At 36.7% G+C, this 22,291-nt stretch overlaps 1 protein-coding gene across 10 annotated transcripts in view; it reads left to right on the top strand.

Annotated features, from left to right (window-relative positions):
- PRRC2C (proline rich coiled-coil 2C) overlaps positions 1-21,083 on the top strand; it is a 98,709-nt gene extending 77,626 nt beyond the window's left edge. For 4 of the 10 annotated variants that reach the window (XM_082834640.1, XM_082834639.1, XM_082834644.1 and 1 more), the window contains 12 exons: positions 623-724; positions 4,136-4,337; positions 6,548-6,751; positions 8,839-8,951; positions 9,202-9,338; positions 12,911-13,142; positions 13,363-13,485; positions 14,598-14,816; positions 15,154-15,257; positions 15,648-15,774; positions 16,623-16,859; positions 18,888-21,082. In XM_082834640.1, the coding sequence (XP_082690766.1) occupies positions 623-724; positions 4,136-4,337; positions 6,548-6,751; positions 8,839-8,951; positions 9,202-9,338; positions 12,911-13,142; positions 13,363-13,485; positions 14,598-14,816; positions 15,154-15,257; positions 15,648-15,774; positions 16,623-16,859; positions 18,888-19,145 (2,058 nt within the window). In that variant the 3' untranslated portion in view covers positions 19,146-21,082. Of the gene's footprint in view, positions 1-622; positions 725-4,135; positions 4,338-6,547; positions 6,752-8,838; positions 8,952-9,201; positions 9,339-12,910; positions 13,143-13,362; positions 13,486-14,597; positions 14,817-15,153; positions 15,258-15,647; positions 15,775-16,622; positions 16,860-18,385; positions 18,439-18,887 lie in introns of all 10 variants that reach the window. The other 6 variants (XM_082834643.1, XM_082834641.1, XM_082834642.1 and 3 more) reach the window with 5 other exon arrangements.
- Positions 21,084-22,291: the final 1,208 nt, after the last annotated feature.

Raw genomic sequence — 22,291 nt, 5'->3', positions numbered from 1 at the left:
AGCAAAGCAATTTGGTTAGTGTAATGAGGTGGGGGTGATACTATATATTTTCCTCTCAACGTTACTTTTGTTCTTGAATCTAGTTATAAGTTGACTAGGTTGCTGTAAAGAGAATAATTTCTTATACTTACCCTATCATGTTAAATGCTTCTCATAGAACCTGTGGGCCCTGTAAATGGTGGAAATTATATTACTTAGAGCTTTGCTATACAGCGTATGGTCCAGGGACCAGTAGCATCAGCATCACCTGGGAGCTTGTTTGAAAGGCAGAATTTCAGGCCTTCCCCAGGCCAAGTGAATCAGAATCTGCATTTAACAACACCCCCAGGTGTTTTGTATATATATTAAAATATAGGAAGCATGACCTTTGAGTTTTTACCTTGTGTTTGCGACAGATTCTTTTTCTGTCAATTTATGCATAAATAAGCAGATAATATTTCTTCTCAGAAGTTTTATCTAAGATGTCCAGAATTATCAATTACTATAAATACAGTGTAACTAAGCAGTCAAATATTCCTCTTGGCTCTGATGAAAATAGCCTTAGAATACATTAGCATTATCTTTAATGGGGCTTTTGTAGCAGACTTAGTTAGATTATAATATGTGTTGCCTACCTTTTCAGGTGCCCCTGCCCAACACCCTCCCCCTCCCTAAGAGGGAGACTATACAACAGAGCTCCAGCCTAACTTCAGTTCCTCCCACTACTTTCAGCCTCACCTTCAAGGTATGTACTACATCCATTTCTAAAGGTCCTTGATTATTGCATGCAAGGGGACATAAGTTAACAATACTCTTGGTATTTTTACTAGTTTTGTGTGAAAAGCAGCAACACTAAGCTGAAGAAATGATGTCAAATTATACCTTAAAATTGTATTAGTTTCTAATACCACATAGCAGTGACTTGATATCCTCATATTTAAAGTGAGGCGTATTATGCTTGTGAATTTTGTCTTAAAAGTACAGGAGAGCATTTTATATTTCATGTTTGTACTGAGTTCCTCTTAGAGATCTTAATAGTTATTGGATACATTAGTTGTGTAGAAAACAACTAACTTGGTGTTGCATGTTTTTTTATATCCTAAGTACTAATAATGGTAAGAATGCTAATTTTCTGTCTTTCCTCTAAGTCATGTGTGAATTGAATGAATGTAATGTAGTAATTAAGAATATTTTATGAAGATGTAATTGATTAGATTAATACAAGTGATTTTGATTTGATTTTTGTTGGATAATTTTTGAGTAACGGTCCAAAAGAGTTTTACACAACACATGTTTTTTGATGTCAAGAAGTTTAGGCTTTTTTTTTTTTTTAATCTCCTATTCTTATAATTTTGAGCTATGTTACTAATACTTTTTTTTACAATTGAGTTATTTGAGCGTATTTTAAATCAGTTGTTCACCTCAAGATTAGTCAGTTGTTAAAAAGTACAGATGTGGAATTAAGTGAGGATTTTTTTTTTTAACTGCATTTATTTATCTCTTTGGTGCTGTTTGTTTAGTTTCATAACCTGGGCAAGTATTTATCCTCTACTGTAGCAGGGCTTTCTAATGCTACACTGGTTGCCAGTGAATCTTTTTGATGATCTTCAGGAGAGGGAGTAACTAAGTTTTTTTTAATAATGTGACCAGTGTTTATTTCTAGACTCTTTCTGTTTGATTCTCCAGCCTCCTGACCACTTGTCCCCTTGCCCCCCCCCCAACTTTTTTTTAATACCCCCAACTTCTTTTTAAGAAGCTGCTTAAATACAAGTTTGAGACTATAAGATTTTACAAGACAACCGCTTCTGCTTTGTGTCATCTCCATCTTTACCCAGTTCTTACTGTTTACTGCCAGTTCCTACTCAGCCTTTTTTGTTGTTTTTCCACCTGAATGACTGTCTTAACCTGTGTTTCATACTATATCTTACATGTGGTTTTTACCGTTATTCTGCTTAAGGCAGTCTCATTTCGCATAAGCAAATACAATATCATCATTAATTATTCTTCAGGCCAGTTGTTGATTCTTCAGAAAGCCTTTCCTCATTGCCTTTCACTTAATGTTTTTAACACCCCAAAAAGAAATAATATGCATTTGAATTAAAGTAAATTTAAATTAAATTGTATTAGCTTAAGGCTTTTTCTGGTTTATTTTTACTTTTTTTTAATTTAATTTTTATTTTATATTGGGGTATAGTTGATTTACAATGTTTTGTTAGTTTTGGGTGTAGAGCAAAGTGATTCAGTTATACCTATACATATATCCATTCTTTTTCAGATTCTTTTCCCATATAAGTTATTACAGAATGTTGAGTAGAGTTCCCTGTGCTATACAGTAGGTCCTTGTCAATTATTTTCACTTTTTTTTGGACACCTTTATTTGAGTAATTTATGAAGTATGGAAATTTCTATTATATGGGTATTGTCAACAGTATACTTGCCAAAAGGAAAAATGAATGTAGTTAAGTAATTATACTTTTTAGTTTCCTTGAATTTCCAAAATTAGAATCTAAATTTTCATGCTGCTTAAGAAATGAAATGAAACCACTGTATATGGCTTAAGTATTATGTAAGATTGATAACCTATAATTTATGTATTTCCCATACAACAAAACTGGTTGTAAAGGCATTGTAGTCTATAACATTGCTCTAAGCTATAAAATCTCAGATTGTACAAGCAAATTGCATTTTGTCTAACTTGCTAAGTGGTGGTGTGGGGGTTTTTTGTTTTTGTTTCTTACCCTCTAAGACTTTTGTTTTAAAATAAAATACATTTGAAACCAGCAAGGTGATTGTGAGGAAAAGGAAAGAGTCAAGTAAACCTAAAAGTGTCCTATGTTTTGAATTTGTAGTAATGATATTAGCCATCAAGAAGAGGTTATATTATATATAGTGTGTGTTTTAACAGGAAAGTAGGGAGATATGTGATACTTCTCAAATACTTAAAATCAGGTTGAAATTTTTAAAGTTGGTACTTCAGAGACCTACAAACTTCCCAACAGTGGTATTTTTAAATCTTATTTGTGAAAAGTACCCTGGTGTAAGTCATTGCAGCTGAATTTTATAGGTTATCTTAGATTTTTCCTCTCAGCTCAGTATTTTGACTAGTAGAACTAAAAACTTCAGAATCTCTCTGTTTGTTCCTTTCCTGTTCAAGGAGCCTCAGGATAGTTGAGGATCTACATCTGTGCTCTCCAGTTCAGTATCCACAAGCCACATGTAGTTATTGAGCACTTGAATGTGGCTAATCCAAGTTGAGGTGTGTGCTGTAAGTTTAAAATTAAATAGATGGTGGATCTGAAATGTTAATTTTTTTAATTAAAACATCTCAATGTTTGTATTGATTATAGGTTTTAATTATTATTGTAGATATATTGGGTTGAATAACATATGTTACCAAAATTAGTTTTACCTCTTTATTTTTATTTTTTAAAGTGTGGCTACTAGAAAATTTAAAATTATATGTGGCTTGCATTTGTCTGTCTGTTGAATAGCTCTAGATAGATTAAACTAAGCCTACAGGTAAAACCAGCAGCCACAAATACAAATGGTGGCAGTCAGAACCCAAAATGCTTGATGGGGTCTGGAGGTGAAACAAGAAGTGTTTCTACTGTACCCAAGCCTAAAACCTGTCTGGTTACACTGCCTTTTAAAACACTGAGCATAAAACAGCCAAACAAAAGGTACCTGTCACTTGCCATTTGAGAACTGTTGGTTTAAAAAGAAAGACTGGAGAGAATGGATATTTATTTAATGGAGGGCCTTTAGTGTCTTTCCTACTAGAATCAGAGCCTTATGTCAGTCCTAAAGGGACATGGTATTTCCATTTCCTTATTCACTGGTAGGAATAGGGACTCAGGTTTAGATGATACAAGAGCTGTGACTATATTTCACTGACCTGTTTGCCAAAGCTTTCAACAAGTTCTCTATAGAGACATAATTAAAGCCCACTGCCTCCAATTTGAGTAAAGGAGTAGAGATAAAGGAGAATGTGAAAGCTTTGAAAGCCTTATGGTCCTAATCTTTATATGTGGTTTTTGAAAGGTTATAGTTGGAACACATTTATGTATATGTATTTGTTTATATATGTGTATAAGTTTTGTTAGCATAGTGATTTTCTTTTTTTTTTTGGCTTTAAAAAATGTTCATTTGGTTGCAGATGGAGTCTGCACGTAAGGCATGGGAAAATTCTCCAAATGTTAGGGAAAAGGGATCTCCAGTAACTTCCACAGCACCTCCAATCGCAAGTGGAGTCAGCAGTAGTGCCAGTGGACCAAGCACTGCTAATTACAATTCATTCTCAAGTGCATCGATGCCTCAGATTCCTGTTGCTTCAGTCACTCCCACAACTTCACTATCAGGTAGAGGTCTTGTACCTTTTCTTTAAATATCTTAAATTATTTAAAGTTTCTTATGATCTTTTCCTGTTTACTATCCCTCAAAGTATTATTTGTAAAAGACAGAAGAATTGCACATGAGATAATTATCAGCTGGTTTATAAACTTCTTCCCTCCCTCCCCTCTCTTGCCCTCTCCCAATTTTAATTTGGCAAATATTTAATGATGGCTTACTAAAATACTTCGCTTGACCCTCTCTTCTTCCCACCCCAACTCCCAATACACATACGGGTAAGGAATTGGTGGGAAATTTTCTGTCTTGTTCCTCTAAATTTTTCTATAAATTTCACCTTTTAATTTTTATTATTTAACTCATAGAGCTAATTAGACCAACTCGGAAATAACACAGAATCACAAAGCCTTTAAGTTTTGTGTGATCTGTATCTAATTTGAAGGAGCTCTTGGCCTAAGTCTGTTGGTTTAACATATTTTCTGGGGAAGAGTTACAGGTAGAGAATTTCCAGTCTGTGTTATTTGAGTAAATGATATCCATTAGTTTCGGGGTTTTGTTTTTGTTTTTGTTTTTTAAAGGAAAGTCCATCAGCATCCCAAGTTAAAAGGTGTTTTTCTTTCTTAAATGTTTCTCTAGTGTGTAATCCTTTCATTGAACTATATTTCATGTGGGGCTTTATCATTCTTAAAGAACCAGAGATGTTTCTGAAATATTTGACTCTAAGAAGGTATACCCTTTTACCATATGTATAACCATGTTTCTTCTACTGAAAATAGAAATTCGTTTTAAGCTTTCCTAATACTCTCTAATGTTTCCAAAACAGTCGGGAAACTCCTTTCCAATACATGTAAAATATATACAGCACAGAATTTACTTGCTTTGGCTAGTTCTCATTTAATGAATGCAGTAATGATTTTCAGTATTCTGGCTTTCTGTGCTATTTTCAAGCACCAAAAGGACTGAGGTTGTACTATAGTTATTTTGACATTATCTGGAATCAGATATATGTATTAAGACAAGCCCAGATATTCAAATCAAAAGAGAGTATTCCAACTGTACTTCTTCCCTCTTTAAACCCTTTCAGGCACTCCCCATCACCCATTTCCAAGGCATCTTCATTATGCTTACCAGCTTGGGCCCCAGACTACTTGGGAGGATAGGGGGTGAGGCTATAACGGAACCAGGAGGAGCGTATGGTAGGAAGATTAGGAAATAAAGGGACTAGGGAGGTTCCTAGTTTTTTCTTTGGAACCCAACAACTTCCTTTCCTTTGGGTCTAGTTTCCCCACATTCTCCTCAACTAGGATAAACTTCTAACAAGGACCTTCTTGGCTAGTCATCCTACTGGTAGATTCAAGTGCAAGAACAGAGGTACCTCAGTCTTGGTCCTCTCTTAGAACATTATTTGATATCTGAAAATAATAACTACTACATCACACTTTTGAATCAAATACCTATATTGTCATTTGCTCTAGTATTATTAATAGTTTGTCTTGTTTTTAACGTATTACTAAATACCAGTTTTTGCTGGTATATATACAAGGAGAGACAGGAATAGTCTTATGTTTATATGACTTTTTAGGAGCAATTTACATTAAATTTTTATATTACATTAATAATTATTCTTAAGGCACTTTATCCTTCTGTGTTTTTATGTCTATGCCTGGCCTTTAATAGATGTTCAAATATTTATTTATAAATAAGTGAAGTTCTAAAGATTATCCTTAAGGTATTTTGCCAGAAAGAGGAAAAAAATTCTAACCTTAAGTTTATGTGACTTTTTAGGAGCAATTGTGATCTCTCAAGGCCCATTTTGTGCTAATATTTATGCCTCACCATAAATGAATGAAGCTCTTGATTATCCTTTGTGATGATTAAAAAACTAAATATTAGTTTGAGGCTAAACTATAACAATGTTGTAGGCTCTCAGCCTCCTTATTTTGTGAGTTTATTTTTAAATTTTCTCCTCATTTTAATTTTGTATTTATATTTCTCCAGATTTTATAGTCTTATTTGCATCTGATAAATGTGTCTTCCTTTTACAAGCCCCCTCATATCCACTTGTGGTCTGAGGTACCGTATATAAGCGCCTAATAAGTACACAGTGGGCATAAATATTAATTTTCCAGTTTCTGGTTGGTGCTTGAGTTTACTGTGAACATCAGTGGTACTTTAAAATATGCTACATTTCACCCTTATTTTATCCCTCCCCCGAATGTAGGAGCTGGTACCTATACTACCTCTTCTTTAAGTACAAAATCTACAACCACGTCAGACCCTCCTAATATTTGTAAAGTGAAACCCCAACAATTACAGACAAGCAGCCTGCCTTCTGCAAGTCATTTTTCACAGTTAAGCTGTATGCCTTCCCTTATTGCCCAGCAGCAACAGAGTCCACAAGTCTATGTGTCTCAGTCTGCAGCAGGTAAGATGTTTGAATATAAGGAATTTAGAAAATGAAGACGTTTTAATGCTTTTTTTTCTCTCTTCCCTTACCTTTCAAGTTTAAATATTTTTTGATCTGCTTTGCAAATTTGTTTCCTCATAGAATTGAGTGCTGTCTCTCCTTGGCAAGCATTCTGGGGTGTGTGGCAATTGTTTCTTACACATATGTTATATATATAATAGACATATTAGTGTCCAGTACAGTCTATATCCATGGATTCCGAGTCTACGATTTAACCAACTGTGGATTGAAAGTAATTCGAAAAAAATGTTCACAAAGTTCTAAAAAACAAAACTTGTATTTTCTGCACACAGGTAACTATTTACATAGCACTTACATTGTATTAGGTATTGTAAGTAATCTAGAGATGATTTAAAGTATATGAGAGGGGACTTCCCTGGTGGCGCAGTGGTTAAGAATCTGCCTGCCCTGGTCCAGGAAGATCCCACATGCCGCAGAACAACTAAGCCCGTGTGCCACAACTACTGAGCCTGTGCTCTAGAGCCCATGTGCCTAGAACCCGTGCTCCGCAACAAGAGAAGCCACTGCAATGAGAAGCCCACGCACCACAACAAAGAGTAGCCCCTGCTCTCTGCAACTAGAGAAAGCCTGCGCGCAGCAACAAAGACCCAGTGCAGCCAAAAATAAATAAATAAACAAATTGGAAATAATTAAAAAATGAAGTATATGAGAGGATGTGCTTAGGTTATATGCAAATGATATACCCCATTTTACATTTGCAGGTTTTGGTATCTGGGGGGTGGTCCTAGAACCAACCCTCTACAGATAACCGGAGTTTGTTATCTGAAACCTGACAAATTGATGATAAAGTTCATGAGGAAGAATAAACCTAAGAACAGCAAAGAAGAGAAAAAAATATTTATTGGCAGGGGGTAACTTGTCCTACTAAATGTCACAATGTTAATCTGAGTTAAATAGTAAATAAGCATTTGAAAAATATTCAAGCTCACTAATGATTTAAATTCAAAGTAAAAGGACAGTGAGGCTATTTTTTGTCTTTCCATGTGGGAAATATTAGGAAGATTGATAATACCCGGCATATTTAATACCCACTATCGATAAGGATCCACAGGTATTATTAATAGGCTCTTAAAAGTACATTGCTGGGCTTCCCTGGTGGCCCAGTGGTTGAGAGTCCGCCTGCCGATGCAGGGGACATGGGTTTGTGCCCCGGTCCGGGAAGATCCCACATGCCGCGGAGCGGCTGGGCCCGTGAGCCATGGCCTTTGAGCCTGCAGGTCCGGAGCCTGTGCTCTGCAACGGGAGAGGCCACAACAGTAAGATGCCCGCGTACCGCAAAAAAAAATTAAAAATAATAATAAAAAAAAGTACATTGCTAGTGAGCATATAAATTGGCAGAATTCTTTTAGAAAAGTATCTCAGAGTATTTTATGTGTACATAGTCACTGTAGTAGCAGTTTCATAGTTGGGAATCTTATTGTACTGGTAAACTTACTTATTAATCAGAGATATATGTATCAGGGTGTTCATTCATTGCAGTATTGTTTATAATGATAATAAATTAAAAACAACATGAGAAGTTCTCCCAAACATACTATTATATAGAAACAGCATAATACAAAGTAGTGAGTATAAACATAGAGAAGAAATCTGTTAAGAATCTATACCAAATTCTTTCAATTATTAAATGTCAATTCTTTTGAAATATTTTGCTAAATTCTAGTTGGTAGATTTAAAATTGAAGTGGATTTGCTGGTAAACAGGTAGGTTCATTTTCAGTTTTAGTGGATTATGTAAAATTTTACTAGTTTATACTGCAGTTGGCGGCACTGTATGAGAGTGTCTGTTTTCGTCTGCCTTCACAAGTTCTAGAGTTTCATTGTTTTAATTTTGCATATACCTGTCTGAAAGAAGTTTTACATCTTTTTGCATTTGTATCTTTCCACATTTCTAGTTTTTCCTTGGCTGTATTAATTTTCAGAGGGCTCACTTTATTTGAAATCCGCTTTTTGGGTTTTCTGTTACTATTTGGAAAATTCTGAAGTTTAGACACTCATCGCTGCTTGTTTTTCCTGCCAATCTAGCTCAAATCCCAGCTTTCTATATGGACACAAGTCATTTATTCAATACCCAACATGCACGATTGGCTCCACCATCCTTGGCTCAGCAACAAGGCTTCCAACCAGGTCTCTCTCAGGTAAGTATCACAGGCTTCTTCCATTCTATATTTGTTTCTTTGCATTTTTGTGGTGTGATAGTATTTGGGGGCTCAATGTAGAACTAGTAATGTATTGAAAAGAAATTTTAGATGTTTACATTTGGTTTTGTTTTAAAAAGGAACTGATACATAGCATTAATCTTTTGTTTCGTATCTCGAATGTTTATTTTCCAGGTGTTGTCATTTGTGTATATGGTGTTCATATATTGTTTTTTTCATTGCATTGCAGCCAACTTCAGTTCAGCAGATTCCAATCCCTATTTATGCACCACTGCAAGGGCAGCATCAAGCCCAGCTAAGTTTGGGTGCTGGACCTGCTGTTTCCCAGGCTCAGGAACTATTCAGTTCTTCACTTCAACCATATAGGTAAAAGCTTTAAAATTATGTTTGTGATGTTGGAAACAATGTAATTGCTGAGCCTTCTTGCCATATCCTTTCTACTCCCTCCTTCCCCTCCAAAACTCAATGACCCTCTTACAAACTACATTAAATAATTGTGTTGAGTATATGTCATGAACTTCAGCCTCTGGTAATTTCTGTCAGTCTTTATTGAACAAAGTGAATCGTCAAAGCGTCTTGAAGAAGAGGCTAACAGCAGTCCTATAACAAGTAGAAATCACAGAAAATAGCTGCTAAAGGACCTGAAAGTTTGAGTGCCATCTCGCTGCTAACAGCTCTAAATCCAGACCTGCTCTGTGTAAGAGCTGAGGCATGGCAGATATCATTACAGTATGTAAGGGGGCAGAGGCCAGGGTGAAATATAATAAAAGCGAGAGAGTAGAGTGTCAAAGAATAGAAGTAGTGGTGATGAGTGGTGATGCTCTGTAGTGTAGAAGAAACCATTGTTTTGAAAGATTCACTACTGTAAGTTATCTTTGCAGTTAAGCAAGTAATGAAAACTGATCTTTATTGAACTTCTTTATATATGATAGTTATTCAGCCCTTTACATACACTAAGTTATTTAGTTTTCACAAAACCATATAAGGTAGATTAAATCATCCCCATTTGACATTCGAAGAAGTTGTGGGAGTTTTTTTTGTTTTGTTTTTGGATTCTTTGGTATTTTATCCTAATGTTACACTGAAAATAAGTGGCAGAGCCTGGATTTAACCCAGGTGTCTCTCATCTCCAACTTAATGAGAGTGGAAGGGTGGGGTAAGAATTGAATGACAGCAGTGATCATGGCATAACTCAGTCATCATCATGGTATACCTGTCATTGATACTCATGGTAATGGCCCTAAACCATCAAAAAGAAAAATAAGGGACTTCCCTGGTGGCGCAGTGGATAAGACTCCACGCTCCCAGTGCAGGGGCCCGGGTTCGATCCCTGGTCAGGGAGCTAGATCCCACATGCATGCTGCAACTAACAGTTCGCATGACACAACTAAGGAGCCCGCCTGCCACAACTAAGGAGCCTACCTTCTGCAACTAAGACCTGGTGCAACCAAATAAATATATAAGTAAATAAATATTTTAAAAAAAGAAAAATTCCTTTCAGGACACTTACTGTAAAGAAGGTTGCAAAACTAGGCATTTCCTTTTGGAATTTTGCTTTTTAAGTGGTTCAGGTAGAATTTCCATACTTTATAGCTTAAACTTGGCATCAATTGATACAGCTCATTTCTTTCAGATTACATTTTACTCCTAAAGAAGCTAGTCTCAGCTAATCAAACTTTCTCAAAGGAACGGAGTTATTAGTAAACTTAATAAATGTGGCTCTCACTTCATTTTTTATTAAAGATTATTCAGTAGAATTTAGTACATCTGTATAATTATATAGTATGTTTTATTTTCTGGTATTATTCTGTCATACCAGAGTAATGGTATAGTATGACAGTTCGGGTTTGGTTATCCAAGAAATTTTCTCTCACTACAAGTAAAATTATTTACCCCAACTGGAATTATAGGCAATCTCTTTCATGTTATTAAATTTGAGGTTATCTTGAAATTTGTGGTAAAAATTAAAATTTTAAGGCTTCCCTGGTGGCGCAGTGGTTGGGAATCTGCCTGCCAGTGCAGGTGACGTGGGTTCGAGCCCTGGTCTGGGAAGATCCCACATGCCGTGGAGCAACTAAGCCTGTGAGCCACAACTACTGAGCCTGCACGTCTGGAGCCTGGGCTCCGCAACGGGAGAGGCCGTGACAATGAGAGGCCCGCGCACCGCGATGAAGAGTGGCCCCTGCTCTCCGCAACTGGAGAAAGCCCTCGCACGGAAACGAAGACCCAACACAGCCAAAAATAAATTTATTTTTTAAAAAAAAAAATTAAAATTTTAAAACTTCAGTAGATTTAGATATAGCAAATAGATTTAATCTCAGAACTAATCTCCTTTTAATTGGTACTGGCTGTTTGAAACATTGTTGAAAAGTTTGCTACTTTTCAGCTCTGTTAAAAAGAGTTTAGTAATTAATAGTAAGGTCTTCCATAGCCATGGGAGATGGATTAGCAATGCAATTCTGTATTTGTAACCCCCATTTTAACAATTGCCTTGGAAGATGTACTTTTTTTTTTTCAGTACGCGGGCCTCTTACTGTTGTGGCCCCTCCCGTTGCGGAGCACAGGCTCCGGATGCGCAGGCTCAGCAGCCATGGCTCACGGGCCCAGCTGCTCCGCGGCATGTGGGATCTTCCCAAACCGGGGCACGAACCCATGTCCCCTGCATCGGCAGGCGGACTCCCAACCACTGCGCCACCAGGGAAGCCCCAGAAGATGTACTTTTTAAGACCAGACCTGTTCAATAGAAATATAAGCTGTATATGTAATTGTGGCAAATGGCTACTTGGAAGGCACCAGTTTCAACTTTGAAAGTAGTTGTTTGTATCCCTACCGCATCATTCTGCTGTTTCTTGTTCTGAACGTAACTAGCATAGTGTTTATTAACAGGGAATCCTTGAATTAATTTCTGCCAGGACCAGGGTAGTTTTAACAGTATGCTTATGTTTTACATTTTATATTTGAAACAGATTATAAGTGGACATTGTAAAGAATACTTGTGACCCTAGACTAGTGCTCCTGCTTAATGGGTTTTGTTCCTGTCACATGTGTAAAGATTGGACGCCTCCATCCCAGAAATAATAGGGCAGTCTGAGGTTAGATTTCAGCATTGTATTTTTTTTGAAACCTTTCAAATGTGCAGTACAGTATTATTAACTATAGTCACCATGCTGTACATTACATCCCCATGATTTATTTTATAATGGGAAGTTTATACCCTTTGACCATAATAGTGTGTTGCATATCTGAACATTGCTAAGAGAACAGATCTTAAGAAGTTCTCATCACAAGGAAAAAAAAAATGTGTAACTGTGTGGTGACAGATGTTAACTAGACTCATTGTGATCATTTTGCATACATACAAATACCAAATCATTATGTTGTACACCCGAAACTAGTGTAATGTTATAAGTCCCTTATACCTTAATTAACAAAACAAAATTTTGTGGGTAATCTTGTTGCTAACTACTACTCTGCTTCATTCCATAGAGGTCTTGAGACCTCTTAGAGGAAAAATATATGTACATATATATATATGTATGTATGTATATACACACACATATATGTGGAAGTAATGAAATACGAATAACGAAAGTCAGAGCTATTGGGTCTATGAATTTGAATAGAATGTCAATACCAAAGAGAAAAACAGCAGATTTGGTTCTGAGCTGGCTAATGAACACATGAAAAGAGAATTATTCTCATTGTTAAAGAGAAGGAAATCTTACCATTTCCTCAGGAAGAGCAAGCCTTTTCCCAGAACTTTTACATGGGGAGCTTTGCTGTATACAGGGCTCTAAATCTTGAAACAAGTGCTTTAGACACACTCTGCCTCTATAATTGTGCTGATTAGAGTATTTGGTCATTTGAGATACTCATTCTTAAGATTCCAGATAGAATTAACTTCTAACACAAGCCTTTTCTCTTTAATACTTCTGTAGATCTCAGCCAGCCTTCATGCAAAGCAGTCTATCCCAGCCATCTGTGGTACTTTCTGGTACTGCCATCCACAACTTCCCAGCTGTCCAACACCAGGAACTTGCCAAGGCACAGTCGGGTCTTGCCTTTCAGCAAACTTCAAATACTCAGCCTATTCCTATACTGTATGAACATCAGCTGGGTCAGGCATCAGGACTAGGGGGTTCCCAACTGATTGATACACATCTTCTCCAGGTAAGGCAGGAGCTAGAATCAGGCACTGTCTTTGTATTCCTATGCAGCAAATTATTTAAGAAAACAGTTTTGAAAGAAAAAATGTTAAATGGCGCAGTGGAAAAAACAAGATCTTCCTTTCTATCTAATGCTAAAATTCTTAGAGCTTACTTTGAAGTCATGATCTTGATATCTGAATTGAAAAATATTTCAATCTTACTTCTTACAAAATATTTTCTAGGCTAGAGCGAATCTTACCCAGGCTTCAAATCTTTATTCTGGACAAGTACAACAGCCTGGTCAGACAAATTTTTATAACACTGCCCAGTCACCAAGTGCTCTCCAGCAGGTAAACTATGGCATGGTAAATTTCCTCAATTTTCTTTACTATTATTGTTGTTGCTGCTGCTGTTGCTGTTGCTGTTGCTGTTGCTTTTGTTATTGTTGGGGAATTTAAATAGAACCAAGATGGGGAAGTGGTGCAGTGGTTTCAGACTTCTCTCTCAGATGTCTCGGAATTCCTTGGGGTCCACTAGTAGTGGGACATGTTTCAGTCCTATACCACCCCTCTTCTCACCCCCACTTCAATCCATTATGCTTTTTACCTCTTTTTAAAATGGATTTCTGTGTAATCATTTATTTTAACAAAAGATTCCACAAATGTAAAAATTTGAAAACCATTGTCCAGGATATGCAGTTACATGTAAGTGTGATAAATGCTTTACCCATTCGTGCTAGAGGTGAAGGAAGACCCTGAAGACCACCACACCGGTTAATATAATACATAGGACTGTGTGGCAGAGTTATGACAGTAAAAATGACAAATGCATTTCTTAAGTATATGAATGTAATAATAATTTTCAGTGAAAAATGTATATTTTTATGAAACTTATCTCCTCTGGCAATGTCATTAATCAGCTTACTCTTTGAAAGTTGGTAGAGGGCTGGAGGAGAGAGGCAAGCCATTAGTCATTTTCTCATAACTATTTTTGGTGGCTATTTTAGGGGGTGAGAATTCAAAAAATATCACCACATTGACGTTCAAATTAAATATTATTTGTATGAAAACTGAAAGACTATTTTTTTGTCAAAGCTCATTTTGACCACACCTGAAAACAGTATAAAAATGTCTGTTATAAAAATGAAAGTTGTAACTGCTTTCTTAAATTGTATATTCATAATTTTATTGCATTTTGTGGTTATTAGGCATGTACTATGGGTTAATTCAAAGATAGTCATAATTATTTTATATGTATAGTTTCTCTACTGCTAATCTGTTTTATTGTTGCACATTTAATAAAAGAATGGAGATAGTCACTAAGCAAACTATTTATATGTGAAATATAGTAATAGATTGAAGTATTCTGTTTAAAACATTACTCAAAAGTATTTGAAGAGTCATGTATAATATATAGTAAAAGGGATATACAACAGGTCTAAGCAAATAGTTACAGTTTCTGTTTGCTTATTTTCTAGGTTACAGTACCTTTACCAGCCTCCCAGCTTTCCTTGCCTAATTTTGGATCCACCGGGCAGCCTTTAATTGCTCTGCCTCAGACTCTTCAGCCCCCATTACAGCATACCACCCCACAAGCACAGGCCCAGAACATGAGTCGTCCTGCACAAGTAAGCCAGCCTTTCAGGGGATTAATCCCTGCTGGAACACAGCACAGCATGATCGCAACCACAGGAAAAGTAAGTGAAGAGAAATTTACGCAGTTTCTTTGAGAATTTAAGGCCATGAGTTTAGATATGCATCTGTGTAGTATATAAAAATAAAATGAATCAGTTTTTACCACCCTCCAAGAAATGTCAAACTCAATATACTTATTTTTTATCTACTCTCTGTTAATGTGTTTGGTCCCCTCTGGTTTTTACCTAATAACAAAGAATTCATAAATTTTGTGGAGGAATTTTGTACTAAGGTTCTTTGCACTTTGCCAGATGAAGTTATCATATATAGAATACTAAACACAGCACTTTAGTTTATGGAATTGCAGAAATATTAAGTTTACTTTATGCTCTTTCTCAGATGTCTGAAATGGAACTAAAAGCCTTTGGAAGTGGCATTGATATAAAACCAGGCACACCTCCAATCAGCGGTAGAAGCACCACACCAACGTCTAGTCCTTTCCGGTAAAATGGGCCTTTAAATTTGCTTATAGAATATCCGAATAACTGAGCACCATTTGTTTGTTAGATACTTAATGCCACTTTTCCTATAGTAAGTATAAGACATTCTGATAGTTTTACCAAAATGTTAAGCTATTAAGTTATTAAGAATGTATTTGCTGTACTCTATTTTAAGAAAAAAAAATTTAACCCAGGGAAAATCTAGCTAGTGTGCTTTCTCACATCTGCACCTCCAGTGTCTCTTCATTACCACCATAATGTTTGGTAACTCACCTTGGTAAATTTGCATCAACTACCAAGTATGATGAATCTACCAAGAGCAATGTCTCTAAAAATCTAACAGCATCATTTATGTGGCACTACCGTACTGACCAGTGATGGCTTCTTTCCAAGGGCTACTTCCACAAGTCCGAACAGCCAGTCCAGCAAAATGAACAGCATTGTCTATCAGAAGCAGTTCCAGTCAGCCCCTGCCACTGTGAGAATGACACAACCTTTTCCTACACAGTTTGCACCCCAGGTGGGCAGATATAAGTGAGAAATGAGTATTATTTACTTGCAGGTGATTGCTAATCTGGCTAATTCTCTGATTTAATAATCTTGCCGTATTATAACCAGTTTAGAAACAGTTTTTAGTAAATTTATGACATTCAAATATATTCTCTACAATCTTTAGCTAGACACAAGTAGTAACCATATAGTTCTAAAGCAGACAATTGAAATATAGTCAAAAGATTCCCCACACAGCTCTGATCATTCATTTCAGTCCTGATCCTTTTATCTTTTTGAAGATGACTTTTCAGAGAAGGGTCCCAGTGCTTAACGTTTTCTAGTTTTAAAGTTGGGGGGTGGGGGGGTTGGTTTTTGTTTTTTTAAGATAACTATATGTAGTTGAGCTGGAAATTCAAAAAGGTGTTCTATTGTATGTGTAAAAATGTTGGCTTCCCTTTGCTAAATCATATGGAAGGACTAACTAAAGTTAATAAGCACTCTCATATATTTGTTGAATTAGTATTATTTTCATTTATCTTCAGATTATATTTGGTATAGGTATGTGCCTTTTCTGCAGTTATATCTTTTTTTAAAGATATCCTAATTAATAGCCTTTCTGTCTCCCCTTCAGAATTTGTAGCTGAAATGCTAGAACCAACTCAAGTGCCATAGCATGCTTTGCCTAATTTTTCGGTTAGATTCTCCAAGCATGGCCCATTTGTTCTTGGTCCTTGTAATAGAATGGCACAAACCCATACACTTCCTTTCACTGACAGAATGGGCAGATTTACTCTGGGATAAGCCAACCTGGTCTAGTTGGCAAATTTTTTCTTTTTTTAACAGTTCAATGTTGTATGTTTTGTTTTTTTCACTCAGATTCTCTCTCAGCCTAACCTGGTCCCTCCATTGGTAAGAGCCCCACATACTAACACCTTCCCAGCGCCTGTTCAGAGGCCACCAATGGCACTGGCCAGTCAGATGCCTCCTCCGCTGACCACAGGCCTCATGAGCCATGCTCGTTTGCCACATGTAGCCAGGGGTCCTTGTGGATCACTATCTGGAGTCAGAGGTAATCAGGCCCAGGCTGCGTTGAAGGCTGAACAAGACATGAAGGTTAGTACAGTGTTAACAGCCAACAGAGCAAGAATCTGTCTCTGAACCATGTCTTAAGATGCCTCTGGACCCATAACTGCATATCCAGGCATTCATTGTCTTAGCAGACTTTTAACCAAACTAACTACTTTTATTCATCCTACCCCGCCCCCCTTTTTTAATTTATTTTTTTTCTCCCTACCCTCCCCACACTTTTTTCTTTCTTTTTTTTAATGTTTTTGTTGTTTTTTGTTTTTTGCAGCTATAGTCAGCAAACAAGTTAACATTTTAAACTCTGTGGCCAAATGAATTGCTTACAAAATAAATATTTGAGGGAGACCTAAGTTTAGCTACTACATTTTTTGGAAGAGCAAATAAGTAATATGAATAATTATAGGCTTCCCCATTTTCTTTTTTTTTTTTTCTCCCTTTCCACCCCACCCCCATCCCCCCATCCCAAGATATAAATCATGGTTATGTGAAAACTCTGGAATGGGTGAGGCATTTACCTATCTTGATTTTTCTTCCTTCATGAGTCATCCAAGTATAGTTTTCTTCTCAAACTGGTTTCATACCCTTTTTTTTGCCTGCCACCTGAGGCAGCCATATTCCACAACAGATTGTATAGTTGTAGATGAAGAACTCAAAAAGCACTTTGGGATCCTTCGTGATAAAAGGCGCTGATAAACCTGAGGTTTGCTAATGCAGAAGGGTGCCTTTAGGAGTCTGTGTGGGGACAGTTTTTATAGCATAAACCTTACCTGTCTGCCTGTACAGCTAGCTGAATCAGTTTATTTCTGTTTCTACACTTAACTTCAGAGGTCTTAATAATTTTGCCAATTTTGTCACTTTATATATCAGGTCAGACAAGAACAAAGAAAAGCTTACTGCTTTCAAATGGGAAATGTCCATAGTAAATGCTTTACTCTGAATTAGAAACATGTTTGTGACAATCCTGCTAGAAAATTCGGTTGACTGAGTAAAGTTTCTTTCTGGGTGGATATCCCTTGTTTCTGATGCTGAGTAATCAGATTTAAAGACTGCCCTGCAGTGAAATGCTTGTTAAATGTTACCCATTTTTAAATAGGCTATGTGCCTAGGATTTCCATCCATTTATAACTATTAAAAATACTAGTATGTGTAGAAATCTTTGGAAACCATTTGGCCTTGGTTTCCAGTTCTCTTGCCTTCTTGGCACTTGATTTTCATACATCCCCATGTTGGAAATGACATTAGAGCTTAATAATGAATGGGCTGGGGAAGGATACAGATTTCATGAAAATTGCTTCAGATCTTTGAATATAGTACAGGTTACCTATAGAACATGAAGGGCTTTTGTTATATGCAAGAGGTGTAGAAACTTTAGTTTTAATTGTGTATGTTATACAATGGTATAATTTACAGATTGACGTAAGTATATTCTGTGGGGGCACAGAGTCAATAAAACTAGGAAATTATTTTACCAGCTCAGAATGTGGTAGGAGCTATCAGAACTTAGTGATCAAGTGAAGTTGTAGTTACTAATTTCTGATGCTCTTCCCCTGCAGAAGAGAGCTGTGGGAAGAGGACTCAGCCACAAGACATTTGGTCCTAGGTGTTGGTAATGCCACAATATAAGTGCTTCCTTTTCATTTTATTGTAGACCACATATTGATAACTAGAAGTTTTAAGTATTACATATATGTTTTCAAATTTGCAAGCAGCCTCCCTAAATAAAATTTAATATCAATAAGCTTTGTTCCAGAAAAGATACAAACCAACAACAATTTCTATTTTATTATTTTATAAAAGGGCAAACTTTGAAAAGATGGTGGGAGGTGGTCCTGTTCTTTTTATATTTTTTTTTATTATTTTTTTAAATCACATGGAATGTTTTCAAAAACAGGAAGAAATCTATCCATTAAAAGCCAAAAGATCAGTGAGGTACTTTGGGGCCAAACCAACATGGGGAAAACTGATTTGTGATTGGTAAAAGAATTTGAACTGAGCTTGATTGACAAGCTTTGGTAATACTGTAGCATTTTCAGTTGTTGTTTCTCATTTTTTAAGGCAAAGCAGAGAGCAGAGGTTCTTCAGTCCACGCAGCGGTTCTTCTCTGAACAGCAACAGAACAAACAGATAGGAGGCAAAGCCCAGAAAGTGGACAATGATTCAAGTAAACCTCCTGAAACACTGACCGACCCTCCTGGTGTCTGTCAGGAAAAAGTAGAAGAAAAGCCACCCCCTGCACCCACCATAGCCACCAAACCTGTTAGAACTGGACCAATCAAACCTCAGGCAATCAAAACCGAAGAAACAAAATCCTAAAGGCTGTGGGCTGTTGCAGGGGGTTGGGGGAAGGGAGAGGGGAAAGAGGGAGGGTGAAGTCAGATAATGCCAGCAGCCAAAGGGGTAAAATGGTCTCTGACGTTATCTTGTCCAGAGCTTGGAGGTGCACAAGGGACATAGGAGCAATTTACACTGACACACAGCTGCTGCACCAGTAAAAATGAGGCTTTGCCAGCTTGCACCTACTATATAACATGCACTCTGTTGATGGCCATGCATCTTCAGTCAGAAATTTATATACGAATATGTGCACACATTCCTTGAGTGCATATAATTTAGAACTAAAATCCTTATGGTTAGATGAAACACCAGAAATGTGAGGGCAGTAACATCACAGAGGAATAGCTCAGCCTGAACAATGCAATGATCCCAGCTAAGACATCAGACGTGGTTTCTTTGCTCCGTTACGTTCTTTGGATATGGTTATAGCATTTATAGGCTTGGTGGTGAAGAACAGAAGATAACTGGTGCTGGATAGAGGAGCCTTATTTTTTATTATGGCAGCTTGCTATTTTTGTAACGTGGTGATTGAGTTGAACACAATCAAAGTACAGTAACTGATCTCCCCTTCTTCCTGAATGAGTGAGCAGATGATGAAATATTGTCGTCAGCATCCTTGAACATATCCAGGTGGGCAGTGTTTGGCTACTGCTTCTGTTTGAAAAGATGCTGTGTTTTGGTTGTGGCCCAAAGGTTTGATGTGCTACTTGGCATTTTCTTTCTTCCGTGGAGCTCTTACGGTTCAGACACAACAGAGTTGGTCAAATACTAGTTAGGTTGAATCTTGCTTGCCTCTACTCAGTCATCTTTGTATGAATCCAGTAGTTTTTTTTATTTTTTAAAACGGTTTTTAGCTGATGTTCATGAAGATCAGTGAGTACCTAGAACTGTGCCACTAAAGAAAGGAAATCCTATCTAAGAAGGTGCATTTCTGCACTAGAGCTGTGTTATAACCATCCTTTGGGCCCTCTGCTGGAAAAGTAGAATCAAGTCTCAAATAATGCCTTTTTAATTATATCCTCTAGTATTATAGATGTAGGACAGTACTGTATCATACCTCTGTGAATGTAAAATATCTTGTACCTGCTTTATGATACGTAGTAGTGACCGTGCTTTATCAGATCTGTTTTTAATGACGTTATTCTAGAATGTTTTCTTTCCAGATGATAATTGAGAAGCTAATTAAAAAAAAAAAAAATGGTGCCAGGTACCACAACAGTAACAGAATTTGCTGTTTTCTGAGGTTTTGTTTTTTACTTTTTTTTTTAATGGAGTGCGCTGGATGTCTCTATAATTTTGTTCAGATGACTGCAGAACCTGGAAAAGCTGTTGCTGCTATTGATGCATAACATACTGCTATTGGTCTTTTTATATAAATAAATAAATCTATCTATATATATATATACATATATATATAATTTGAATTTTTGGAAACTTTAGCTGTGCTGTCAACTTTGGAGAAGTATCCCAGTTGTACCGTGTTGGGTTGGCATTGTACAGAAATCAACAGCCATATTGGTCTAGAAACATTAAACATAATTTTTTCCATTTGTACAGGGGTAACGCACTGTATTAAATATGTAAGGTCTTATCTACATGGGTTTGATTACAGAAACTAATAAAGTATTCTCTAAATAATGAGTCTTGGAGCTTCTTATCCATTCCTAAAATCTGAAGCAAGAAGGCTTGTCACATACCAAAAAGAGTGATCAAGACTACATTATGCTCTAGGAAAAAAGTCATCATCCCAAGACTTGATTTCTAACTTTCAAAAACTCTAAAGCTTATTCAATCAAAGTAAAGATTGTTTCAGAGGATAATGTTTATGGCTCCTGTTCTCAAGGTAGCCATACTCCTGTTGAAAGCAGTCTGCCAAGGAGGAGGAGAAGAGAAGTCTTTCTTGATGATGCAAAGTGCTGAATGTAGAAAATAGAATCGCCATGCTTCTGGCTGGAAATGGAAGGACCCAAAATAGATCTCAGTACTTATATTTGTATTTTTCTTATTTTTGCTAGCACATTCATAGCCATTATCACCCACACAAGCAGACAGTAAGGGAGTTTGTTTTATCATTCACTCAATTTGTGAAGTGAAGTACTGAGGGATTTCAATTGCCTAAAATCCTGTATCCAGAACGCGTGGCTTCCAGATCCAGCTTTAGGAAAACTAGTAAATTCAGTTACTAATAACCTGTGTGCCTTTTTTACTCATAGATGCTGTGATTCTTAAACATTGAAAATATGCAAGTACTAATAAACCCTACCTTGATGTCCAAGCTTTCCAGTCTCAGGTTTTTCTCTAAATGTGCTCTGATTTGGTATGATGGAGAAGGCTGGGAACACAAGCCTCTACCAAAATGCTGTAGTCACTACTTCACATATGTGCCTTCTCACTCACTTCCATTACCACTCTTTCATATTCTCATCCTTAAGTTCAGTCCTCCTAAATTTTAGGACTTTTAGGACTTACAGAGTGACCAACCAGCTGTATAGTGTGCACCGTCTTCACTTACAAGCCACCAAGTATGTGCTGTTCAGTTGGTTGTGTTAATTTGAAACCATTAATACCTTAGGCCCTTTATTAGCTAGGATCTACAGTGGAAAAAATGACAATGAAAGTATAGCCAATGAAAGAAAGATATTTGTATAAGTGCTTCTCCACAGTTTGGTCATATAAATCTTATCTCTGGCTTCTCCAACATAGGACACGATAACCCAGAAGATGTTGCAGTTAGTGGTTGACAGTAGACTTGGTCACATAACCTTCTGCCCCTTCAGCCCTTCTGGTAAGGGGGAAGGGGCATGATTTTGTCCTTAGTTAATACAAATTGTGCTCTATGATAGAAAAATGATCAGGGGCTATGTTGGGGAATGAGATGAGTACAGTCTGAAAAGGCATTCAATTTACTTGCTTTCACAGTATAAATTACAGAAAGCAAGTCTCCAACATACTCTTGGTTGGGGGCAAGATGTAGAAGGTAGGATCAGAGTATATCATAGGTTTAAAAAAGTTGAGAGTAGATGGTCAGAACCTAAATGTATGAGGTATGTCTTTTCTAACAGGTCATCGGTGATTTTTTTTAAGGCAAATAATCCATTTTGTTTTTTAATATTTATTTTTATTTT

This window comes from Leucopleurus acutus (genome assembly GCF_964270905.1).
Source record: "Leucopleurus acutus genome assembly, chromosome: 2".
In the NCBI taxonomy this organism is placed as follows: Eukaryota; Metazoa; Chordata; class Mammalia; order Artiodactyla; family Delphinidae; genus Leucopleurus; species Leucopleurus acutus.
This window is presented reverse-complemented; position numbering and strand designations above follow the sequence as displayed.